General features: G+C 47.8%; 1 protein-coding gene across 2 annotated transcripts in view; it reads left to right on the top strand.

Moving 5' to 3' along the window:
• The window catches only part of SDHA (succinate dehydrogenase complex flavoprotein subunit A), a 28,746-nt gene extending 10,084 nt beyond the window's left edge, over positions 1–18,662 (top strand). For both annotated transcript variants that reach the window (XM_046000681.1, XM_046000682.1), the window contains exons 5-15: positions 278–442; positions 1,345–1,493; positions 2,149–2,273; positions 4,082–4,250; positions 5,024–5,219; positions 5,986–6,157; positions 9,251–9,369; positions 14,146–14,257; positions 14,456–14,586; positions 16,914–17,027; positions 18,309–18,662. In XM_046000681.1, coding sequence (XP_045856637.1) covers positions 278–442; positions 1,345–1,493; positions 2,149–2,273; positions 4,082–4,250; positions 5,024–5,219; positions 5,986–6,157; positions 9,251–9,369; positions 14,146–14,257; positions 14,456–14,586; positions 16,914–17,027; positions 18,309–18,395 — 1,539 coding nt within the window. In that variant the 3' untranslated portion in view covers positions 18,396–18,662. The remainder of the gene's footprint in view (positions 1–277; positions 443–1,344; positions 1,494–2,148; positions 2,274–4,081; positions 4,251–5,023; positions 5,220–5,985; positions 6,158–9,250; positions 9,370–14,145; positions 14,258–14,455; positions 14,587–16,913; positions 17,028–18,308) is intronic.
• Positions 18,663–22,570: the final 3,908 nt, after the last annotated feature.

The raw sequence follows: 22,570 nt of genomic DNA, 5'->3' as shown, positions 1-22,570 counted from the left end.
GTCCTCACGTGGTCTGTTCCTAGTACAGAAGAGAATTTGAGGCCAAGGGGGTCCGCCCAAAGAAGGGTAGCGAGTGGATGGAACATGGGAAATCTTTTCTGTCATTAACCATTCAGTTCGTTTTATCACGAAGTTTTTCTCTTCTCCAAAGTGTTGAAGTTTTCATAGAATGTATTGGTTGGGGGTTTGCAGGTTTATGTTGAGATTGTTTAGTGTAAAGTAGCCATGAATGTCCTGATTCCTACAAAGTACAAGGTGTCTGTTTTCTATTTTCCAGCTGGAGAATTACGGCATGCCGTTTAGCAGAACTGAAGACGGGAGGATTTATCAGCGTGCTTTTGGCGGACAGAGCCTCAAGTTTGGGAAAGGCGGGCAGGCCCACCGGTGCTGCTGCGTGGCTGACCGCACGGGCCACTCCCTGCTGCACACGTTGTATGGGAGGGTGAGGCTGCCTTGAGTGCGTGGGTTGACGGGATACAGTCCAGTTAGGCCAGGCGTGTGGGGAGGAGCCGGAAACAGGCCACCCTGGGGACGGAGTGTCAGGCCGGGGGTCACTTCATAAACATCAGAGGAACATGGTAGGATGTGTCTAGTAATTGTGTGATTGTTAATGAGGAGGTGTCTGCTTTAGAAAATGGAACCGATAATCGTTACATGCTGTGTTTGAACTGCGGTCTGCCTGCCACGCTTGCCGTGTAAGGAGCGAATGAGTACTTCACGGCTCAGCACCTCTGAGTTCCTGAACTGGGTGTTTGAACACTTAACTGTTCAGACTGGACTAAGCTTTGGGGGCAGTAGTTACTGGATAATCAGGGCCTACTTTGGCATAGCCAGATAACCAGTGTTCTGACGTGTCAGAACACAGAATAATCAGTTTTCTGAACTGTTGCTGCCAGGTAGGGACAAAGTATTGACTTACAAATGTTAGGGCACCGGTGGCTCCTCCGGCTGAGTGCACTGACGGGTGTGTAACAAGATGTGCCCATGGGGCGGATTCATGTGTCACGGGGGGTGGGGGGGGGTGGGGGAGGTGGGGGGTGGCGACAGTTCCGTGAGGGCCCTTCATGGAGCCTCTGCGTGGTCTTCTGTGGTGTGCGTGACACTCATGTCCTTACGTTCTGGTCATACAGCCGAGAGCAGGCTACCTATTGCGTGGTTACACAGCAACAACAGTACTGTGGCACGTGACGCGACCTGGCGCTCTCCTAGAGTTTGCGCTGTCCCTTTGTTCCGAGCTGGATCAGGGCCTCGGAGCTGTCCACGTGAGCAGTGGTGCTGAAGTGCCAGCTTGACCGCGTAAATGCAGTCGAAACTGGGAACCTTCTCTTCTCTCGTGTTTTTTAGTCTCTGCGGTATGATACCAGCTATTTCGTAGAGTACTTTGCCTTGGATCTCCTGATGGAAAATGGGGAGTGTCGTGGTGTTATTGCACTGTGCATCGAAGATGGGTCCATCCATCGCATAAGAGCCAAGAACACTGTTGTGGCCACCGGGTAGGAGTCTGACTTACGTGTAATTTCTCTGCAGGGAAGTTGGGTCTTCTTCAAATCAAAACGGAGGCGCTGTGGAATAGTGGTTTAGTCCCAGGTAGTGACCTGACCCAGCAGCAGAGTAAGCTTCGCCGGCCTCCGGTCTGTATCTTTGAAGGGGGCAGTCACGGCAGCTGCCTCAGGTGGGCAGGGACGTATCCTCCGTTCACACCTGGGAGGACCCTTGAAGAAATGGGTCTGGGGAGGCACATGACATTTTCTGGACTAACTCCTTTTGCTTCAGTGGGTACTGTGTTTGTACCGATTTTCTGGGGTAGTTTGCTCACATGATGAAGATAAGTAAATTCCGTTTCATACACCGTCAGTTTAAAAAGTTATTTTAAACCTTTAAAAGTGTGGATCCGTAGACATTAAACATTTTAGTGTTAACGTAGCACATGCTTATCAGGAAGTCGCTCGGCACCAGAGTGCACCGAGGTACAAATGAGAGTGCCTTCTCTGTCGCTCAGGCTCCCAGCCCGGTTGCCCAGCAGGGCACGGACCACAGCACCTGTAACTGCTGCTGGGCCGCTCTGTCCACTCTGGTGCTGTCAGAAGGGCAGCCCCGAGGGTTCCCTGTGCATCACTGTTCTCTCTCTGCCGCCCGTCTGTTTCCCAGAGGCTATGGCCGCACCTACTTCAGCTGCACGTCTGCCCACACCAGCACCGGTGACGGCACAGCCATGGTCACCAGGGCAGGCCTTCCCTGCCAGGACTTGGAGTTCGTGCAGTTCCACCCCACAGGTAGGACGGGACCGCTTCAGTGGGCTGGGCTCTTCGTGTCTTCTGAGCCCCCCCCCCGCCTCTGGGTGCTCCTCTGCACTTCCCAGCGCGGACAGGTTCTCAGTGCCCAGCTCGTTCTTTGCTTGTCCCTTTTCCCTGCTTCCCCTAAGGCAGTTTAGGGCACCATCTTGATTAACTTTGCCTCTTGCCTTGATGGTACCGGCTCCAGTCCTATAGCCGTAAAGGCAGGGGCAGGTACGGCTGTGTTCACAGTGCCTGGCACACAGTAGGACCTTGGCAGTGTTCACCGAGTAGGTGTCCTGATAGCCGGGGGCGGGGGGAGATGCTGGTGACCGGAGGTGTGGCGTGGGCAGATTTCAGGGTTGTAGGGAGAACAGCAGGCTGTCACAGTAGGAGAGTATAAAGTTGGGGTGAGCTGTGGCAGACAGGACCCCTGAGGTATTGATGACTGACTGCCCAGTCATGGGCAGATTGAGCTTGTCTCGGGTCCTCAGACAGTTGAGTGTGTGAATGTGGGGTTCAGAAGGGAGGTCTATGCAGGGGGTGCAGGTTTGAGAGAGCCCCTTACCCAGAAGTGACTGCCTCTTGAGAGAGACGAGTCTCGTTCTGGACTTTGCTTCTTGTTGCCTTTCTAGCCTGTCAGTTGAGGGGACACCACATTTGCTCCCCACCTTGCTGAAGAACCTGAGCTGTTTTTTGTCTCTTTGCTCTGTCAGTCTGTTTTTTCCCATCCCTGGCAGGGATGAAAAATAAAAAAATGTTTTAGGTAGTTTAGTTTTGTTTTTAAAATTTTTTAAATATTTATTTATTTATTTTAAAGATTTTATTTATGTATTTGACAGAGAGAGATCACAAGTAGGCAGAGGGATGAAGCAGGCTCCCGTCAGGCAGAGAGCCCGAGGCAGGGCTCGATCCCAACCCTAAGATAGGACCTGAGCTGAAGGCAGAGGCTTAACCCACTGAGCCACCCAGGCTTGGTTTTGTTTTGTTTTTTTAAGATTGATTTATTTATCTGAGAGTGACAGAGTGCACCAGTGTGGGGAGGGGCCGAGGAGGAGGGAGAATCTCAGGCCTTCTCCCCCAAGAGCCCAGAGCGAGAGCAGGGTCTCTGCCAAGAGTCAGACGCTCAACCAACTGAGCCACCTTAGGTAGTTTTTTTAATTACTGTTTTTAACTAAAAAAATGTCTGAAGCTTCTGAATTACACTTGTAAGCATGAAGCACCCCGTTACCAGTGAGTTTCTATAGGAACTTTCCAAGCTGGTTTGTCCCGCCTTGTCACAATTTCATGGCACGAAGCGATGCCCTAAAATGAAAACAAGGGCACCTGGGTGGTTCAGTTCAGCCTCTGCCTTCTGCTCAGGTCATGCTCCCAGGTCCTGGGATCAAGCCCCACATAGGGCTCCCTGCTCTGGTGGGGAGTCTGCTGCTCCCTCTCCCACTCCCTCTGTTTGTGTTCCCTCTCTTACTATGTCTCTGTCAAATAAATAAATAAAATCTTAAAGAAAAGGAAAGAAAGAAAACAAAACAGGAATTTAACGGTGTGCTGGCCTGTGTTGGTAGTTTAAACAGTTGTCATTGGAATTCTCAGGTCAGCTGCTTTGTGCTTTTCCTTAGGGCAACTTCTTAATCTTATCTACTATATTTACTATTCTCTTCTCTTCTCTTCTCTTCTTAATCTTTCTTTTGTCTTACTCCCTTGCATACCCTTTTCCTTTCACCAAAAATATCTTGAAAGAAATTTGCATTTGAAATCTAGACCTAGCAGTTGTGCAGTTAGAAAAAGCTAATTAATTGGGTTCTTTGCAGGTATATATGGCGCTGGTTGTCTCATTACGGAGGGGTGTCGTGGAGAAGGAGGCATTCTCATTAACAGTCAAGGCGAAAGGTTCATGGAGCGCTATGCCCCAGTGGCAAAGGATTTGGCGTCCAGAGACGTCGTATCTCGGTCCATGACTCTGGAAATCCGGGAAGGAAGGTCTGTGTGATTATCTCCAAAGGTGTCTGAGCGCACACGCACACCCCTGCTTTCTCTTTTGGTGGCTGCTGTTCGTGTCTGCATCTTAACATGGGCTGGTGTGACTGTGTGTGAGTTTCAGCCCCTCCTCCCAACTCTGTAGGTTGTGTGCAGCCACCTGCTGCCCTCTGACTGTCACTCTGTGATGTCGCCCTAGACACCAGCATTTTGGGCAGTTGGGCTGGTCTGACTTAAATCTCAAATCTGTGGAACATCGTTTGTGTGCGTGTGAGTGAGTGTTGTGGCAGAGACGGACATGCCGGCGGCCTGAAGTTAGCGTGCGGGCGGCGGATGTGGCTTGGGGACCTGCTGTGCGCCAGCCGGTGGTGTTCCCCGAAGCAGGGTCGGCTCTTCAGTGTCCGCACTGCCTTACTGCAGTGCTTCTTGTCCAAGTTCTGAGGTTACGGCCTCTAGACACGTTATATTTGCAGTATTTCGTTAGACGGACTTCCTAAGCCATTTATCGAGGAAAACACACTGTGACTTCCCAAGACCGGAGTGTGAGCCTGGTGAGGGCAGAGTGTCTGTCCACGTTCTGGCTGTGTCCCAGCACGTGGAGTCCCCTCCGGCCAGGGTAGGTGCTCAGAAGAGACATGAAGAACGGATGACCACAAGTGAGGGGACATTCCGTACAGCCTGAGGAAAGTGGAACCTGATATGCTTCAGTGACTTTGTGGTCTCACATCCTCTGTATTTACCGTTCTCTCCCTCCCCATGATGTCCTTCTCCACCAGAGGCTGCGGCCCGGAGAAGGACCACGTCTACCTGCAACTGCACCATCTGCCCCCAGAGCAGCTGGCCATACGCCTGCCGGGCATCTCCGAGACGGCCATGATCTTCGCGGGCGTGGACGTCACTAAGGAGCCGATCCCCGTCCTTCCCACTGTGCATTACAACATGGGTGGCATTCCCACCAACTACAAGGGGCAGGTGACAGAGCCGGGACCCTTCCAGGGGGGAGCAGGGCAGGAACGACAGGCCCACCTCACAGTTGTCCCTCTGGACCCAGAGAACACAGAAACATCGTACAGATGTTTCCCTCAGCACAGTCGCTGCTGGAGGGCAGAGCGGGCCCCGGGCACACTCCAGCGTTGGCCCTCGCTCTGCAAGGACGAGCAGTCAGCAGTGACCCAGCGACCCCTCCAGAGCACACGGTTATGGACACAGTGTCATCTGCAGCTTTTCCCAGTTTATAATTTATTCTCCTGTATCATCTCTTGGTACTTTCACTGTGACCTTGTAAATCATTTTCTCTCACATCACATACTTGTGGGTGGTTTACAGTCCACCCACGGCTTTTTGGTTTGTGATTTTTTTTGCCTCTCCTCAGATGAGGTGGCCGGGGCGCTCCTCCCCGCTTTGTAGGCAAGCAATGTGCCATACTCCCTTCCCTTCATCGGAATCCAGAGCTGGAGTGTGGAAGTGAGGAGGGGGGGTCAGTCAGGTGGGGAACGAGGTTTGTGATGAGCAGGAGATGTGGCAGTGAAGTGACAGGTGTTGCCATGTGGGGTCTTTTGACCTGACTCCACCTGGGGTGGCTGAGTGTCCGGGTGCAGACTCAGAGGGCTTCCTGTAGAGGACGGCAGGTCTGGTCCTTACCTGCTGTCCTTCCTCCGAGCCTGCAGGCAGACGCCCCGTCCTGGGAAGGAGGGCTGTGCAGACCGTGCTCCTGAAGTCTGAAGTCTTCCTTCCACAGGTCCTCAGGCACGTGAATGGCCAGGATCAGATCGTGCCCGGCCTGTACGCCTGTGGGGAGGCCGCCTGCGCCTCCGTGCACGGTGCCAACCGCCTTGGGGCAAACTCGCTCTTGGACCTGGTCGTCTTCGGCAGGGCGTGTGCCCTGAGTATCGCAGAGTCCTGCAGACCCGGTACGTGTTTTCTTCAGGGACTCAGGCTGTTTCGGGAAGTGGTAGGTTACCATGTCTTGATTTGTTGGAAATCTGCCGAGTGATCACGGGGGGTTAGTCTGGTTTTTCCACCAGTAAGTGAAGAGACCGTGATTCAGAGATTTATATTGTGACAGATGAGACTGGACACAGGCTGGGTGAGGGTCTTAATCATTTAGAGGATAACCTGGTTTGGATCAGATCTTGTTTTGTGGTCATGAGTGTTCTCTTTAGAAAAGTCCCTGTGAGGGGGTTATTTCGAGAGGAAGTGTATCACATGGTGCTTGCTTGTTGCAAATTACTGCTTGCAAGGGAATATTCTAACCAGTACATGTGACTATATGTAAGTTCTCAGTACTTACGGAAAAGTAACTTCGGTTTTTCTAAAAAAAAAAAAAAAGTGAATGATCTGTTAAAGCAGAACGTATGCACATGAAGGATTGGGCATGGGTGTCCCTGCAGCGTCACAGTGGTTTTCAGTCCATGATTGTGTTCATCTGGTCACTTCATAACCTGAGGGAGCAGCGCCCTATGCTGGAAGCGCGAGTCCCGCCCGGAGCAGGCCGTGTGCTGTCGCAGTGAGCTCCGGAGGTCTCCGTGTGGGGGCCCGTGGCCCGTTCGCTCAGGACTGCGGGTGACAGGAAGACACTGTTCCCGAGGGTAGGACGGTGGGACCCCTGGGCTCTGCTCTGCCCATTAGGCTTCACTGGTGCTGACCATTCAGTCTCAGTTCTGCCATTTCTGCTGAACAAAGCTTTTTGTATGGGTTCTAAGTGGGGGGAAGTCTTCCTGTCCTGCTAGTTGAACGTAGCCCTCAACATCACGTGCCACACTCGCCGTCCCGCCTGCTGTTAGCAGGTACGTGTGACGGACAGTTACACTTTGAGACACCATCTCCCTTGCTCCGACCAGGTCACCGATGGGCAGAGGCGGGGCCCTGTCCCCGTCTTCGCTGCAAAGGCAAGAGTCAGATCCACCTAGTCTGACAGAATCTCGTGCTCGTTGCGCTGCACTGGTGAAGCCTGAAATCAGATCTCCGAGCAAAGCAGAAAGTTCGAGGTTCCCTTTGTTTGAAAATGAGAAAAAGGGTTTTATTAAAATATCTTGCACTTTCATATCTGAAGGAGCAATACACACTTAAAAAATTTTTTTAAGTTAGTGATTAAAAACAAGGTACTCATCCATGCAACAGCACGAATGGATCTCAGACGTATTGGGTCATGTGATCGGGCTCAAGAGGCTACACACCTTGGGTCTGACTTGTATAACATAATGGAAGAGACAAAGTTGGGAGTAAGATGGCTCAGCAGCTGCCGTTCCAATCACGGTGGGCCTCGAGCCGTTCTATTTGGCAAAATGTGCAGAACTGCACCCAAAATGATACTGTGCCTTAATTGTATTTTTTTTTTTTTAAATTTCATTTATTTAACAGAGGCATGGAGAAGGAGAACACAAGCAGGGGAGTGGGAGAGGGAGAAGCAGGCTTTCTCCTGAGCAGGGAGCCTGACGCGGGGCTCCATCCCCATATCCTGGGATCACGACCTGAGCCGAAGGCAGACGCCCAGCAACTGAGCCATCCAGGCGCCCCATACTTTACAACTTTTAAAACCAGGAAGGGGGGGCGCCTGGGTGGCTCAGTGGGTTAAGCCTCTGCCGTCAGCTCAGGTCATGATCTCAGGGTCTCTGGGATCGAGCCCCGTATCGGGCTCTCTGCTTGGCAGGGAGCCTGCTTCCTCCCCTCTCTGGCTGCTGCTCTGCCTACTTGTAATCTCTCTCTCTCTCTCTCTCTATCTGTAAAAAAGGAAAAAAAAAAATAAATAAAACCAGGAAGGGAAGGAAAAACGTTGCTACATCCTCCCAAACATGAGAATTTTAAATGTTCTGTACCCTAATTATGTATCCTATTTGGTACTTGAATTGTGATGGTTACAGGAACCCATACCTGTGTCGAAGTTTGTAGAATTGTGCACCTAGAGAAAAATAATTTTGGTAAATGATCACTTTTTAGTTTTAATTTTTTTTTAATTTTAATTTTTTAATATATCTATTTTTAAGTAGGCTCCATGCCCACTGTGGAACCCAGCACAGGGCTTGAACTCACAACCCTGAGATCAAGACCTGAGCTGAGACCAAGAGTCAGGTGCTTAACTGTCTGAGCCACCTGGAGCCCCAGATGATCACTTTTTTTAAAAGAACATTACAAACAAAAGCAGAGACCGAAGCTGGCCTGGAAGAGCTGGGTGGGTCACACGAGAGACTGGTGCCTTTGCTCCTTGTGGAGCGCGGCTGTGAGCAACCCTGCTTTACCCGCAGACCTTTGCTTCCTCATCTCATATCCTCTGCCCATATTACCTACTGAAGAAAATACATTTCCAAAAGTCATTTAAAAAAAAAAACTTTGAAAAATTTTAAAACATTTTAAATTGGGGGGAGCACCTGGGTGGCTCGGTTGAGCGGCTGCCTTCAGCTCAGGTCATGATCCCAGGGTCCTGAGATCGAGCCCCACATTGGGCTCCCTGCTCAGTGGGAACCCTGCTTCTCTCTCTCCTTCTGCCTGCCTCTCTGTCCACTTGAACTCTCTCTCTCTGTCAAATAAAAAAAAATCTTTAAAATATTTTAAATTTTCAAAACGTTTATCTTTTTAGAAAAGTCAGAGAAACATATCGTGAGGTTTAGGTAAGCAGATACAAAGGTCCGAATCAGCAGGAGAGTTTTTTAAACATGCCTGGCCAGGCCCTCCCTCATCCCTGAGTGAGGACCGTTGATGGTGGGGGTGAGGCACGCTGGCAGAATTTTCAGAAGCTGCTCGCTATCGTGAAGGTGCCAGTTTTCCGTTTGATAGAGTAATAATGCATAAATCTAATTTTTAAACTTAGGAATGGTTTCTGTTTTGTTCAGAGATTTCTTATTGGACACCTGCTCCTTGCCAGAGATTTGACTTTATGTTTACCCTTTGGCTCCAAGTCAGTGTGTGGTGCCTTAGGTCTCGGGTGGTGCAGGCAGAATATCAGCTCAGATGATGTGTGCATCTTCCAAACTCCATTAAATTCTAACGTTTTGTCTGTGTTTCTTAAGGAGATAAAGTTCCCCCGATCAAACCAAATGCCGGGGAAGAGTCTGTCATGAATCTTGACAAGCTGAGGTTTGCTGATGGAAGCATAAGAACATCAGAACTGCGACTGAGCATGCAGAAGGTGAGCGCCCACACACACTCCAGGGAGCAGACCGTGTGCCCGCAGCCCTGTGCCAGGCTCGGGGCGAGCAGCAAAGGGACACGTTCTACCCCGAAGGCTGGGGGTAGCCGTGCAGGGCAGAGACGCAGTCCTGTCATGCGCCCCGGGTGCTTGCATGTGGCTCTCCCCTCCTCAGACCCTCTCCGCTGTCTGGTGTGTGTCAGAGCCTAAAAGGGGAGGGACAGTGCATGGTCTGAGGAGCTCCGTTCCCAGCTGGGAGCTTCTTAAAGCCCTACGCGTCTCATTGCCAAGAAATTAATGCCCCGTCACACCCAGCCTCCAGCAGCTCTGCCAGAGACTCTGAACTGGGCCCTTGAAGCCTAAATAACAGCAGGACGAGAGGGGACTTTGGGGTGGGGGGGGTGATCTGATCTGCGCACTGGTGGTTGTCAGGGCGTTTACCTTCTAGATCAGCATGTTTGATGGGATCCTCTCTGAGGATAGGTTCATGGGTTCCCCCTGTGACCTTGGAGCCTGGAGTCTGACTAAAGAACTGAATCTTAATTTTATTCAACTTCAGTTTACCGTAAAGTGCTGCTTGTGGCTGCTGCATCGGATAGCGTCGGGTAAATAGCCCGTAAGACTGCTGGGCGCCCACCAGAGCCTTCAAATACAGGGATTCCTGGTCCAGGAATGGGCTCTCTGTCCAGTTAAAATCATGTTCAAGGATTTCTTTGTGGAGGCGCATTCTGAAAAGAAGCCCCCTTGCTTTTAGTCATATGCTGAGGGGTCTTTTGAGGTCACCATCAAAAGAAAAACGTTGCATACTGCTACTTTTATAGGACTGTGGTTCTGTGTTTGGGCAGGCTGGGCTCCAGGGAGGCTTCCAGGGAAGGTGAGGCAGATGGCGCAAGTGAAGGACAGAGGTATATTGAAGGAAACCAGACAAGAGGTGCTGTGCAGGACTTCCACAGGGTCCTGACCCCAGCAGTTGGAGGCCAGCTACGACAGATGTGATCATTGCCCTGGGTCGTAGGAATCTCTGTTTGGGTGTGGAAATGGTAAATTCATGAGGTATTTTGAAATAGGAAGTCCTAGGGGCATTCCTACCAAATAAGGCACGTACAGATCTTTGACTTGCCATGATGTTAGGTGCCTGTGACAGGTGAAAATGTTCTAAGTCCTAAATGCATTTAAAACGCCTCTAACTTACTGAACATCTGCTTAGCCGACCTCAGTTGTCAGCCGGCAGTAGGGAAAACTCAACTCCTACAAAGCCTGTTTCATAGTGCAGTGTTGACTGCCTCGTGTGACTTACTGGATACTGAAAGTGAAAAAACGGCTCTATGTGTGTGGACGGTTGTTCACCCTCAGGATCGTGCGGCCAGTGCCCAGGGACGCCTAAGGCACATGGCTAGCCTGGGAGAAGAGGAAGATCCAAACTATGGTTTCTCTGAATGCAGACCGCTTCTGCATCACTGTGAGGGTGAAGAATAGTAAGTCAGGCCGTCATGGGTTAGGGACCATGGGAATTGTTCCTTGCTGGGCCAGGCAGTGTTGTAGATGCTCCAGTGGTGGGGACAAAATCCTGCCTTCTGGGAGTGTGCGCTTGCGTTGGAGGACTGATTTTTCTGCCGAGTTCAGCTGATACGGTAAGAGAAAAGAAACAAGGTATGTATTGAAAAGGAGTAGACGAAAGTATCATTATTTACAGATACAATTAAAAATCGCAAGACAATAAGTAAAAAACTAGTAAAAACAAGAATGAACTAAGATATCTGTATAAAAGATTCCTCAATAGCTTTCCAGGATGCTTACAATAATCCATTTGAAAATTACCTCATTCACAGTATAACCAGGTGTTTACAATGTCCTAACCCTGAAGAGTATGAAAACGCGAGCACTGAAGACCATAAAAGAATGTTTTAACTAACATCTACTAGATTCTAAGATAGTTTTTTCCATTTGCTTGTCCCGAGAGGCCAGGACATTTGAAGGTGGGCGTTACAATTTTGAAATGATGTATTGTTCTGGGGCTTCTGAGGGTTAAGCATCTGACTTGGGCTCAGGTCACGATCTCAGGGTCCTGGGATCAAGCCCTGCAGCAGGGAATCCGGTTCTTCACCCTCACTTGTGATCTCGGTCTCTCAATAAAATTTTTTAAAAATAAAACAAAAATAAAATTATGTATCATTCTAACGAAAGAGATGACATGCCTGTTAAACAGAACTAAATCAACAAGCTTTATTAGCTTGTGGTAGGGGTGAGTGCACAGAGTGGAGTCCAGAAGTGAGCCCAGGCACACACTGTGATTGAGCATGGCGTAGAGGGGTTTTTCAAGAGTGATGAAAGGCCATCCAGTAGGTGATAGGAAACGAAGGTAGATCCGAAAATAAATGTCAGGTTTATTTCATGTCACATTTCTTAAGAGCATAAACCATAAAGCCACACAGGAACTTGATATATGAGTGGTTTTCTGCAAGATTAACCAGAAGACGGGCAGGGAGGGTTCCCAAGGCTCTGACTTCTCACTCTTCTTCATGACCGCCCACCCCATGCTCTCTCCTGACCACTCAACCTCAGCACGCCTTAGTTTGTGTCACCAAGGGGCCGTCTGCTTGCCACCAGATCTCGAGAACGGAGCTGGTGTCTCCTTGGGACTTTGAAGGTGGAGCCCTTCTGCCCTTTGTGCCACCATTCAGTACGGCGTGCCTCAGAAGTAAGTCTGCTTGCGATCACAGATCCCGGCTGAGTTCCACAGACTACCTTCCGAAATACAAACTGTTCAGCTTTAATGTATGTGGATTTAAGACACATACTTAATTTTTTAAAAAGCTTTCATCAAAACTGCATTTTAACATCAATTTATGATAAAACTGTCAACGAGGCAAGCGTAGAGGGAGTGTACCCCAGTGTAATGAAGGCCGTATGTGACGAGTCCGTAGCCAGTTCAGACTCAGTGGTGAAAAGCCAACAGCTTTTCTCATCCCGGGGACACGACAGAGATGTTCACTGTCACCACTTCATTCAGCACAGCCCTGGAAGTCCTGGCTGGAGCAGTCAGGCGGGAAAGAAACCAAAGCATCTGAAATGGAGAGGAGGAGGTAAAAGTCACTGTGTACAGACATCTCAGATCACATGACACAGACGCCACCAAAAAACTTAGAACTAGTAAGTGAATTCAGTAAAGTTGACAGATACAAAATCAATACCTAAAAATCTGTTGTTTCTGTTACACAAATAATGAACATTCTGAAAGAGAAATTAAGGAAATAATTCTGTTTACAATTGCATCAGAAAGAATAATTTTGACCAAGGACGGGGAAAAATCTGTACACTGAAAATTGTGTAAAGCATTAATGAATACAGTTGAGGATATAAATAAGTGGGAAGATATTCTGTGCTCATGGACTGGAAGAAGTAATATTATAAAATTTCCATAGTATCCAAAGCCGTTCACAGACTCGGTACAGTCTTTGTTAGAATTCCAGTGGCATTTTTTACAAAAACAGAACAAACCTAGAATGTGTATGGAACCACAAAAGACCCTGAATAGCCAAAGCAATCCTGAGAGGAAGAAAAGCTGGAGGTAGATCTCTCCCTGATTTCAAACTATTACAGAGGAATAGTAATCAAAACAGGAAGGTATTGGCCTAAAAACAGTCCTCTGTAGATCAATGGAAGAGAAACAAGCTCATTAATAAACCAGCGTATGTAGCTAATAATTTACAACAGAGGAGCCAAGAATGTCCGGTGGGAAAAGGATGGTCGGTCTCTAACGGTGCTGAAAAAAACCGAACAGCCACGTGCAAAAACTGACTCAAAATGGGTTAAAGACTTGAATGTAAGAGCTGAGACCATAAAACTCTAGAAGAAAACAGCAGCAGTAAGCTTCTGAATGGCGGTCTTGGTGGTGACTTTCTGGATTTGACATCAAGAGCAGAGGCAAGAAAAGTAAAAATAAACTGTTGGACCACAGCAAACTTAAGCTTCAGCACAGCAAAGGAGACCAGCAGAATGAAAAGACAGCCTGTAGAATGGGAGGAAAAACTTGCAAGTCATGTATCTGATAAGAGACTAATACCCCAAAACACATAAAGTACTCCTGCAACTCGGTAGAATAAAAACACGGTAGAATAAAAACAACCTAAGAAATGGGCAGAGGATCGGGAACAGACGTTTCTCCAAAGAAAACATGCAGTTGGCAAACAGACATGAAAAGATGCTCAGTATCATTCATCGTGAGGGAAGAATCATGTCATTTCATCTCATATCAGAAACAGTATCAAAAGACAAGAAACACGAATGTTGGCAAGGATTCGGAGAGAGGGGAACCCTCATGTGCTGTTGGTGGGAATGCAAGCTGGTGCAGCCGCTGTGGAGAGCAGTGTGGAGGGTCCCCCCCCCCACAAAATTAAAAATAGAACTATGTGATCCAGCAGTCCCAGCTGTGTGTATTCAAAGGGAATGAAAACACTAATTCCAGAAGATGTCTGTGCCCCGTGTCTACTTCAGTGTTGTTTACAATAGCCAAGAAGGTAGGTGTCTGATGGTGGATGAGTGGTTCCTGAAGGTGTGTGTGTTCTGTGTACTATGTGTGCTGTGTATTCTATGGTACGTATACGCGTACGCACCTAGGGTTGTGACTTTGAGTCCCACATTGGGTTTAGAGATTATTTCAAAATAAAATCTTTAAAAATAAAAATGAAACGCATAAGAAAAAGTCTGAAGGGTTTACCAGTTTTAGACCTGGCTTCACACCACCTGAAGATTTACAGATGATACTTTGTGTTACAGTCGATGCAAAATCACGCCGCAGTGTTCCGTGTGGGAAGTGTGTTACAGGAAGGCTGTGAGAAGATCAGCCAGCTCTATGGAGACCTGCACCATCTGAAGACGTTTGACCGAGGTGAGCAGTTCGTGGGGCCCTAGGTGTACTTGGGGCGCCAGGTGTCTGCTCAGCTGCCTCAGAGCCCTGTGTGTCCCATGTAGTGCCGACTGAACCCTGTCCTTGCTGTGTGAGTGGATGCTGGCAAGCCCACAGCCACAGCCCTGAAGACACATCTGACTGCATCCTGTCACTGATGGGTGCCTTGTGTGTCCCCAGGAATGGTCTGGAACACCGACCTGGTGGAGACACTGGAGCTACAGAACCTGATGCTCTGTGCGCTTCAGACCATTTATGGAGCAGAGGCCCGGAAGGAGTCGCGTGGTGCTCACGCCCGGGAAGATTACAAGGTGCGTCCTCACAGCACATCCCAGGTGCACATCGCGTCCGCTGTCCACTGGCCTTGCTCAGTCCCTAACCCTGTGCTTTCTGTACATTTCACTCCGTGTTCCCAAAGTAAATTGAAAAAATGCTTTTTCCCCCTCTGGTAACTTTCATACTTTGGTGTCACTGTGTTTGGTACCAGCATGACTTTTTCTTGCCTCAGATCAGCCTCTGCTCCTGCCAGTGGCGTCTCTAAGAGCCCACCTGACTTTGACCAGGTCCGAGATTAGCGTGCATTCTGAGTACTGTGGCCAGAAAATGTTAAACATGAGTAAATGACTGAGGCCTGACCTCATCTAGGTCTGATTTCTTTTTCTTTTTTTTTAGATTTTATTTATTTGAGAGAGAGTGCACACGCACGAACAGAAGCAGGCAGGCCGGGGGTGAGGGGAAGAGTGAGAGAGAAGCAGACTCCTCGCCAAGCAGGGACCGATGCGGGGCTGGAGCCAGGAGCCCTAAGATCATGACCTGAGCCAAAGGGGGATGCTTAACCAGCTGAGCCACCTGATCTTTATGCAGAGGACAGTTCAAATTCTTCCAGACAGAGCGCTCAGCATATGATGGGAAAACATTGAGGACATGGGCACTTGGGGGCAAATACCGCTTTCCAGACAGATAGGCCTTGGTCCGGGACAGTGTGGTGGATCTGGGAGCAGCCGCACCAGTCAGCTGGGCACAGGCGAGTGGGAAAATTGGCCCCAGCGAGAGGCTTACATTCTGAGTCACTGTGAAATTTTATTAATTTACCTGCCAGCCACTGGAGCTGCATTAGATTCAGCCTGATTAAGCATGTTCGTCCCCTGTACTGAGGAGTCGACGCCTCCCCAGCTGTGGGTCGGTTGGCAGTTCGTGTGGCCGAGGCGAACGAGTTTCTGTTCAGTCACAGCAGTCGGGCAGGTGGGGGCCGCTGGCCCTGGAGAACTCTCCTCTGCTGTGTGTTTAGAAAGAAGGGAAGGTGCTGCAGCCTGGCTTGCTCCCAGGTGAGAGGCCTTCCTCCGCCCACCGCCACACTCGCCTCACTCAGCAGAAACAGAGCCAAGCGTTTGAGTCTTTTTTGTGTGTTTTATTTTATTTATTCATTTATTTTCATAGAAAGCTTCTTTTGGTACACTTTTGTGTTTTAATTTTTATTCTTTTAACTTTTTGTAAATTTAAAATTTTAGGGGGCGCCTGGGTGGCTCAGTGGGTTAAGCCGCTGCCTTCGGTTCAGGTCATGGTCTCAGGGTCCTGGGATCGAGCCCCGCATCGGGCTCTCTGCTCCGCAGGGAGCCTGCTTCCCCCTCTCTCTCTGCCTGCTGCTCTACTTGTGATCTCTCTCTCTTTACGTGTCAAATAAATAAATAAATATATTTAAAAAAATAAATTTTCGGTAGTTGACACGTGTGGGGTATTGGTTTCTGGGTTAGAGGTCACTGATGCATCACTTCATACAACACTCAGTGCTCATCACAACAAATGTCCTCCCTAATCCCCTCCCCCACCCACTTCCCTCTGTCAGCCCTCAGTTCGTTGTTATTTTTAAATTTTATTTTTAAGTAATCTGTACCCCCAACACGGTGCTGAAACTCACAACCCCGTGCTCCATTGGCTGAGCCAACCAGGTGCCCTGTTTTTATTTAAAGCAACTCTTGCATGTCTTTTCCATTACCGTGTGTAGGATATCCCTTAATAGTATGCAGCTTCTTTTTAAGAGTTTTTGAACAAAGTTTTAATATGATTGCTTAAAGTGAAACATTTAAATGAAAAAAGCTAAAAGAAAAAATCGAAATCTCCCAGTATATGAGCAAAAAGACAAAGTATTTGATGAACTTTGAATTGCATAAAAGATCAGGCTAATTTGTGCTGTGGAGGCACTGGGATGAGGGAACGGTTTGCCCGCACACTGCAGGATGGACGGGTGCTCCAGGAGGCTGGCCGCTGGCAAACGTGTCACGGTCGTCTCTCTCCGTCCCTCTTGGAATTGGGACTTAATTGTACTTCTTTCGTACTCTGTGTTCTTCTAGGTCAGATATACACAAAATGGGTTTTCACTAGGAATTGTAGAAGGGAAGGGACATGGGTTGAAAAATGGACTGGGAATGTCCCGCTCTGTATGAAGAAGGTCTGCTTGGGACAGTGGATACCTCCTTGTTGAGTGGGATCTAGGGGGATTCATATCAGACTAGTCTCTCGTGTATCATTTTAATGAGTTTGCCCTGGTTTCCAGTTATATTGCCCTGTTAGAGAAATAAGAAATTTGAAGTGTAATTGTTACTGGCATTTTCTGAAATAAACTTCCTTTCTCTGGCCTCAGGAGCGGATTGACGAGTATGACTACTCCAGGCCCATCCAGGGGCAGCAGAAGAAGCCGTTTGAGGCCCACTGGAGGAAGCACACCCTTTCCTATGTTGATGTCAAGACTGGGAAGGTACGTAGGGAGCGTGTTCTGCTCACATGTGCATTGATAAGCATGAGTCCCACACGTTCTGCAGTCAGCCTATGATGGGCTGGGAGAACCAATGTGGTCTTAGTTGACGGGTGACAGATTGAGACACTCCTGGAAAGGACGCTCAGGCTTCTGCCTGGAAACAGAATCCATTGTAGGTGGGTGGTTTAAGGGCTGGTCTTCCATAGCTTTAGCCCCCAGCAGGGTGTGAGCACCCAAGCCTTGGTGTGAGGGGAAGAGATGATGATTCTGGAGAGTGAGGACAGGGGATAGGAGTGGGACAGGAAAATACTCCTTTTTTCCCGTTGGCCGGACCACCTGGGAGCAGCCTCTGGTCGCCCTGGGGTATTCTGCGCAGCCGGTAGCACCAGCCTGGGCGCAGAGCAGGCAGAGGAGGGGTGAGGTGGGCAGAGTCCTAGGAACAGCCAGGGTCAGTACAGTGGAGGCTCCTCGTGTTACTGCAGCAAAGCATAGTTCACCCATTTGGCATGGCTGCTGGGCATTAAGGATCAGAAAGACATAAAGTGTTTACCCTTAAGGCCTTCAGGCTTGTACGGGATAGTCTTAACCACTTATGCGAGCTGCAGAAACAATGTTGTGCTCTCTTGCCGCCACTTACTACAGAGAGCCGCAGGTGTCTGTTGTGTTCAGGTAGGCAGCAACTTCCTTAATTTCGCATGAAGGCTCTTTTCTCACAGTGTATAGAAAGAAATCAGACTTCCCTCTCGGTACAGTCCTGTTTTTAGTAATGTTCAAGGCTTTTCACAATTACAAAAGAAAGTATAGAAAGTACAAGAATAGAATTAATTTTTGTAAGCTGCCCAGTCAGAGATAGGCTTCGTTACCGTTCTGAAATACTTCCTTCAGGTTTTGCATGTATGTGCGTACACGTTTCCTTACGTGTACATATATCAATACAAGTAGGAAAAACGATGTGTAAATATATAGTTTAAACATAATTAAAGAATGATAGTTGTATGCAGGGTTTCACTTCTTGACCATTTGTGTAAAGCATCAAGAATTTCATATGTTGTTTTAATTGCTATATTTCATTACATGGATTTACCATGAGTTACATGGCTGGTCCCCTGTTGTGCATTTAGATCATTTTTTACTTTGTTACTGAAGAATACTCCAGTGAGTCCTTGTGTTTTTAAGTTCCTGAATGTGTCTGCAAATAACTTTTATAGCTAATTTTTCAAAAAGGCACAGGAGAATGCTATTTGTATGTTTTTTGTTTTATTGTTGATTCTTCTTTTTAAGGTTTCATTGGAATACAGACCAGTGATCGACAGAACTTTAAACGAGGCTGACTGTGCCACAGTCCCTCCAGCCATTCGCTCCTACTGATGAGACCAGTGTTGACTAGCTTTTGTAATTATGTATAATAGCTCGTGCATGTCTTCATTTCCTGATTACCTTTTTAAAATCCCGTCCTCAAGTGAATAAGGAATGCCATCTGACTATGGATCATCTACCCGGTGGCCTGAAGCTTGCCGGTAATCAACAGCCAGAAGTGTGAGTGTGAGTGTGAGTGAAGCCTGCCTTTACCCTCTGCTTCATGCTTGTGGAATAGTAAAACTGGGCCTGATTCTGCAATAAAGCATAAATCGCAGACTTCTATCTCCAAGTCCATTTAAAGCTTATACTGTTTAATTTGAGGCATGTTTGTTGACCAAAAATACCGAAATGCAGAAATCTCGTATATATTAAGTAAAAATGGATTTTGGTGTTGACAGCACATGAAGAAAACAAACATTTCCTTCTTGATCTTCGTAAGCAAATTGTTTCATGGGTGAACATGTGTCCTGAAGCATTTAAATAGCCACATACTAAAGGAAACAGATGTAAATGGGTTTCTTCCTTCCCAGCTTGCTTTCAGGTGCTGCTCAGGGTCCCTTTCCTACTTAGTGCTTGTGCAGGGCTGGCTTCCGGATGATCCGGCGTGACAGTCAGGGTCATTGATTTTACTGTTTCTCAATTTTAGGGATTGCCTGATAATTACGGAAAACATTCACATTTTCAGAGCTAACCTCAATTGTCCCTGAATCCTCTCCCCTCTCTCCCCCCCATAGCAACCACTTTAGTTATCTTCTTAGTGACTGTTTTAAGAGAGAAAGAAAGCAAATCTGTATGTGCATTGTTATGCACTCCTTGTCTGCGTGTCTGGAGATCATTCCTTCTCCTCAGCAAGTCTTCCTTCTTTTGGCTGCAGGAGTGTACCTTACCCTGCAGTGTAGACGTTTGTGTTCTTCCAGTATTGCGGGTGCCACCGTGAGTAACTTCACGTGTGAAGTTCTTTTCTCTGAGGTGGAACCCTGGAAGCAGAATTGCTGGGTCCAAGGGTGAATGCACGTGTTCTTTTAGATGATCTCAGATTCTCTTCCCCAAGGGTTCTGTGATGCAGAGTCCCTACAGCTTGGCAAAAAAAAGAGTAATAGCAAGTGTTTGGAGATGTTTAGCAATCATATAATGAGAAATTTTACCTTAAGTATAGCATTTTTCTTTTTCTTTCTTTGGTGGGGATTTGCGTTTTTAACAGTTCTTTTGAGGCATGTTTGGCAGAAGTCAATAAACGTTTACCAGCCCAGGTTTCTTCTTGCCCCTTGGTCATCCCCCCTTACCTCCAGTGGTGCTGTCATGAGGGAGGCGCTTGCATGCTCCAAAACTACTATGAATGGGACCATACGGCACGCGCTCTTTTTATTTGGTTTCTCTTATCTTAATCAGCATTATGATTTGTGGTTCGTTCACCCTGCTGCACAAGCAAGGGGGCAGATGTGTTTCGTGGTTTGAGGACTACATCCAAGTTATCAGCTCCTGGCCCCGTTCTCTGCCACGCTTCTGCCACCAGAGAAAGACCTCAGGCAGAGTCGCAGGTGCTTGAGGCAAGAAGCTGCAGGTCTGGTGAGTACTGGGGAGGTGCCGGGCCACACAGCATCGAGTGTCTGCATCCGAGCTGCAAATCCAACTATGACTGTCACAAGAGGAAAGTGTCACTTCAGGTGGCATTAGAACATAGAACTTGGGAGTTTACAGTTTCAGTGAACTTTAAGGATGAATGGATCCACTAAGAAACCCTGTGCTTCATCAGCAATCTCCCTGTTAGTGGGAATATTGGTGTTCACACTTTGAAATTGTGTAGTATTAAACTAGTTAAAGCTAGTAACTAATTATGTTAATGCTAAAACAGATTTTTTCTGAGAAAGAGAAATAGAGGTAATCCTGCAGTACTAAATTTGGAATAGAAATGTAAGTGTAAATTCTTTGTTCTTTTTTAAATCATTTTTAGAAGATTTTATTTATATATTTGAGAAAAAGAGATCATGAGTGGAGGGAGGGAGGGGCAGAGGGAGAGGGAGAAGCAGACTCCCCGCCAAGCAGGGGCTTGGCCCCAGAACCCTGAGATTGTGACCTGAGCCAAAGCAGATGACCAACCAACTAAGCCACCCAGAGGCACCCCTTTGTTCTTTTTTAAGGTTTATTCATTTGTCAGCGCTAGCAGGAGGAATAGCTAGGAGAGGGAGAAGCAGATTCCTCCGCTGAGCTGGGAGCTTGACTTGGGGCTCTAGCCAGGGACCCTGGGATCATGACCTGAGCCAAAGGCAGAGACTTAACCACACTTAACCAACTGAGCCTCCCAAGCACTCCTTTTCTTTGTTCTTTAGGGGACACACACACATATATTTTCCAGCTCTGTCCCAATACCAGTGGGTTCTAAGCACCTGGATTGTGGTGTCTGCTTACCACTCCCCTCTCCCCCCCAGCCCTGATAGCCATGGATTCACTACATTAAAAACATCGGTATGTTAATTTATAATGATAGTTTAAAAACTCAGCCAACACTGAACAAAAACATAGGCATTCTTGGAAGTAACGAGGGCACTAACTACTAACATTGAAAATGCATAATTAAAGGAGAATGAAATGGCTACCCTCCCTTTTATCCACAAATTGTCATTCAGGGTAACTTCATTGATTAGAAGGAGTTTCACAGAGGAATCCCTTCAGATAAATGAGTAAGGAATGATAGAATATCCCTAAGGTTGTTCTGGAACTTGCATGTGGATCAGCATCACCTGGAGGGATTGAATAATTCCTGACCCCACCCAGGACTTCTGGTTCAGTAGGTCCTGGGGGTGGTCCTGAGAATCTGCGTTTGTAGTCTGTTCAGGGACCACAGTTTGAAAACCACCTGCAAGGGATGCTGTGCTTCAACAAACATGAAGGAGATGATTTTCAGAAGAAAATAACAGGTGGAAAGATGACAACCTCAGACCTCCATCTGAACCAGCAGAGGAAACAAAGCTTGGCCAAAGAATTTTACAGAAGTGGAAGTATAAATATGGGCATTAGAGCATCATTTAAGTGTTAGGACAATGAATGAAAAGCTGGCAGAGGCAGGTATGTGAAGCATGACAAGATGATAGAAGGGCTGACTGGTTGCAAAGAAGTAATTGACATCTCCTCCTTACATCTGCTACTTCTCAACCAAAAATCAGCCTGCAGACCATTTTCGTGAACATGCTGAAACCAAGAAAACCACTGGGGAGCAGGTGGCCTGGAAATGCAAGTTTCGATGGGACAGAATATTTCATACTGGAAATTTTTATACAATGTGTGTTCGAGGTTTCTAAGAGAACCCATGTATTAGAGTAATTGACAGACGAGGTAATTTTTTTTAATGTGCATCAAGGTAAAGAATGAGGATACTGACCAGAGAGATGTGGATGACTTTTAATATGGACCAAAAGTACAATACTCTTGAAACAGTCCATGGCATTAGCCACAACCACATAGCTATTCAAGTTCACTAAAATTACATAAAACTCAGGATTACATTCCCCAGTCATCTTGATCCATTGCATGTGCTCAGTAGGCCCGTGTGCAAGCGGCTCTCACACTGGGCGGCAGAGTAGTTGCATCACGGCAGAAATCTGGTCGGCTGACACCAGTGAAGACCCTCGCTGGCATCCTATTAAGCAACACATGGGATAAGTTGGGCACTACTGATAGGACACCGCAGTTAGAGTGGCGAGGCATTCTCTTTCCTACTGAAGTCTGACAAAACAATGGTTGGAAAGGAGGGGAAGGCCTGGGCGCAGTTGGGTCGTCTCCTAGACTTCCGCACCAGAGTCTGTAAGAGGGAAAGTGACAGTGAAGGTGGCGAGCATGTAAGTGTCCCAGCGCAAGCCACTGGTGGTCCTGCTGACAAGGCACAAATAACGAATCAAAGTGGCTTCAGAGGGAAAGCTCTTCGTGTGGATACATACAAAATGTGTGTGTGTGTGTGGACACGTAACTTCCTCGGTCATCCAGTTGTTGGATGATGATTGAGGGTTTACCAAATGCCACAGACGTGAGATGAACACGAGGGTGGACTGAAGTGCGGGGATACCAGCGCCCGGGAAGAACCAACGTCTAGAAAAATTCTGGGGATAATAAAAGGCATTTTCCAACGGGCCCGACACTGGACACGCCGCGTGCTAATACTCAGGGAGCGCAGCGTTGTGCTTCCGAGTCTC

This window comes from Meles meles, chromosome 3 (assembly GCF_922984935.1).
Source record: "Meles meles chromosome 3, mMelMel3.1 paternal haplotype, whole genome shotgun sequence".
In the NCBI taxonomy this organism is placed as follows: Eukaryota; Metazoa; Chordata; class Mammalia; order Carnivora; family Mustelidae; genus Meles; species Meles meles.
Note: the sequence above shows the minus strand (reverse complement) of the source record. Positions and strands in the feature narration are given on the sequence as shown.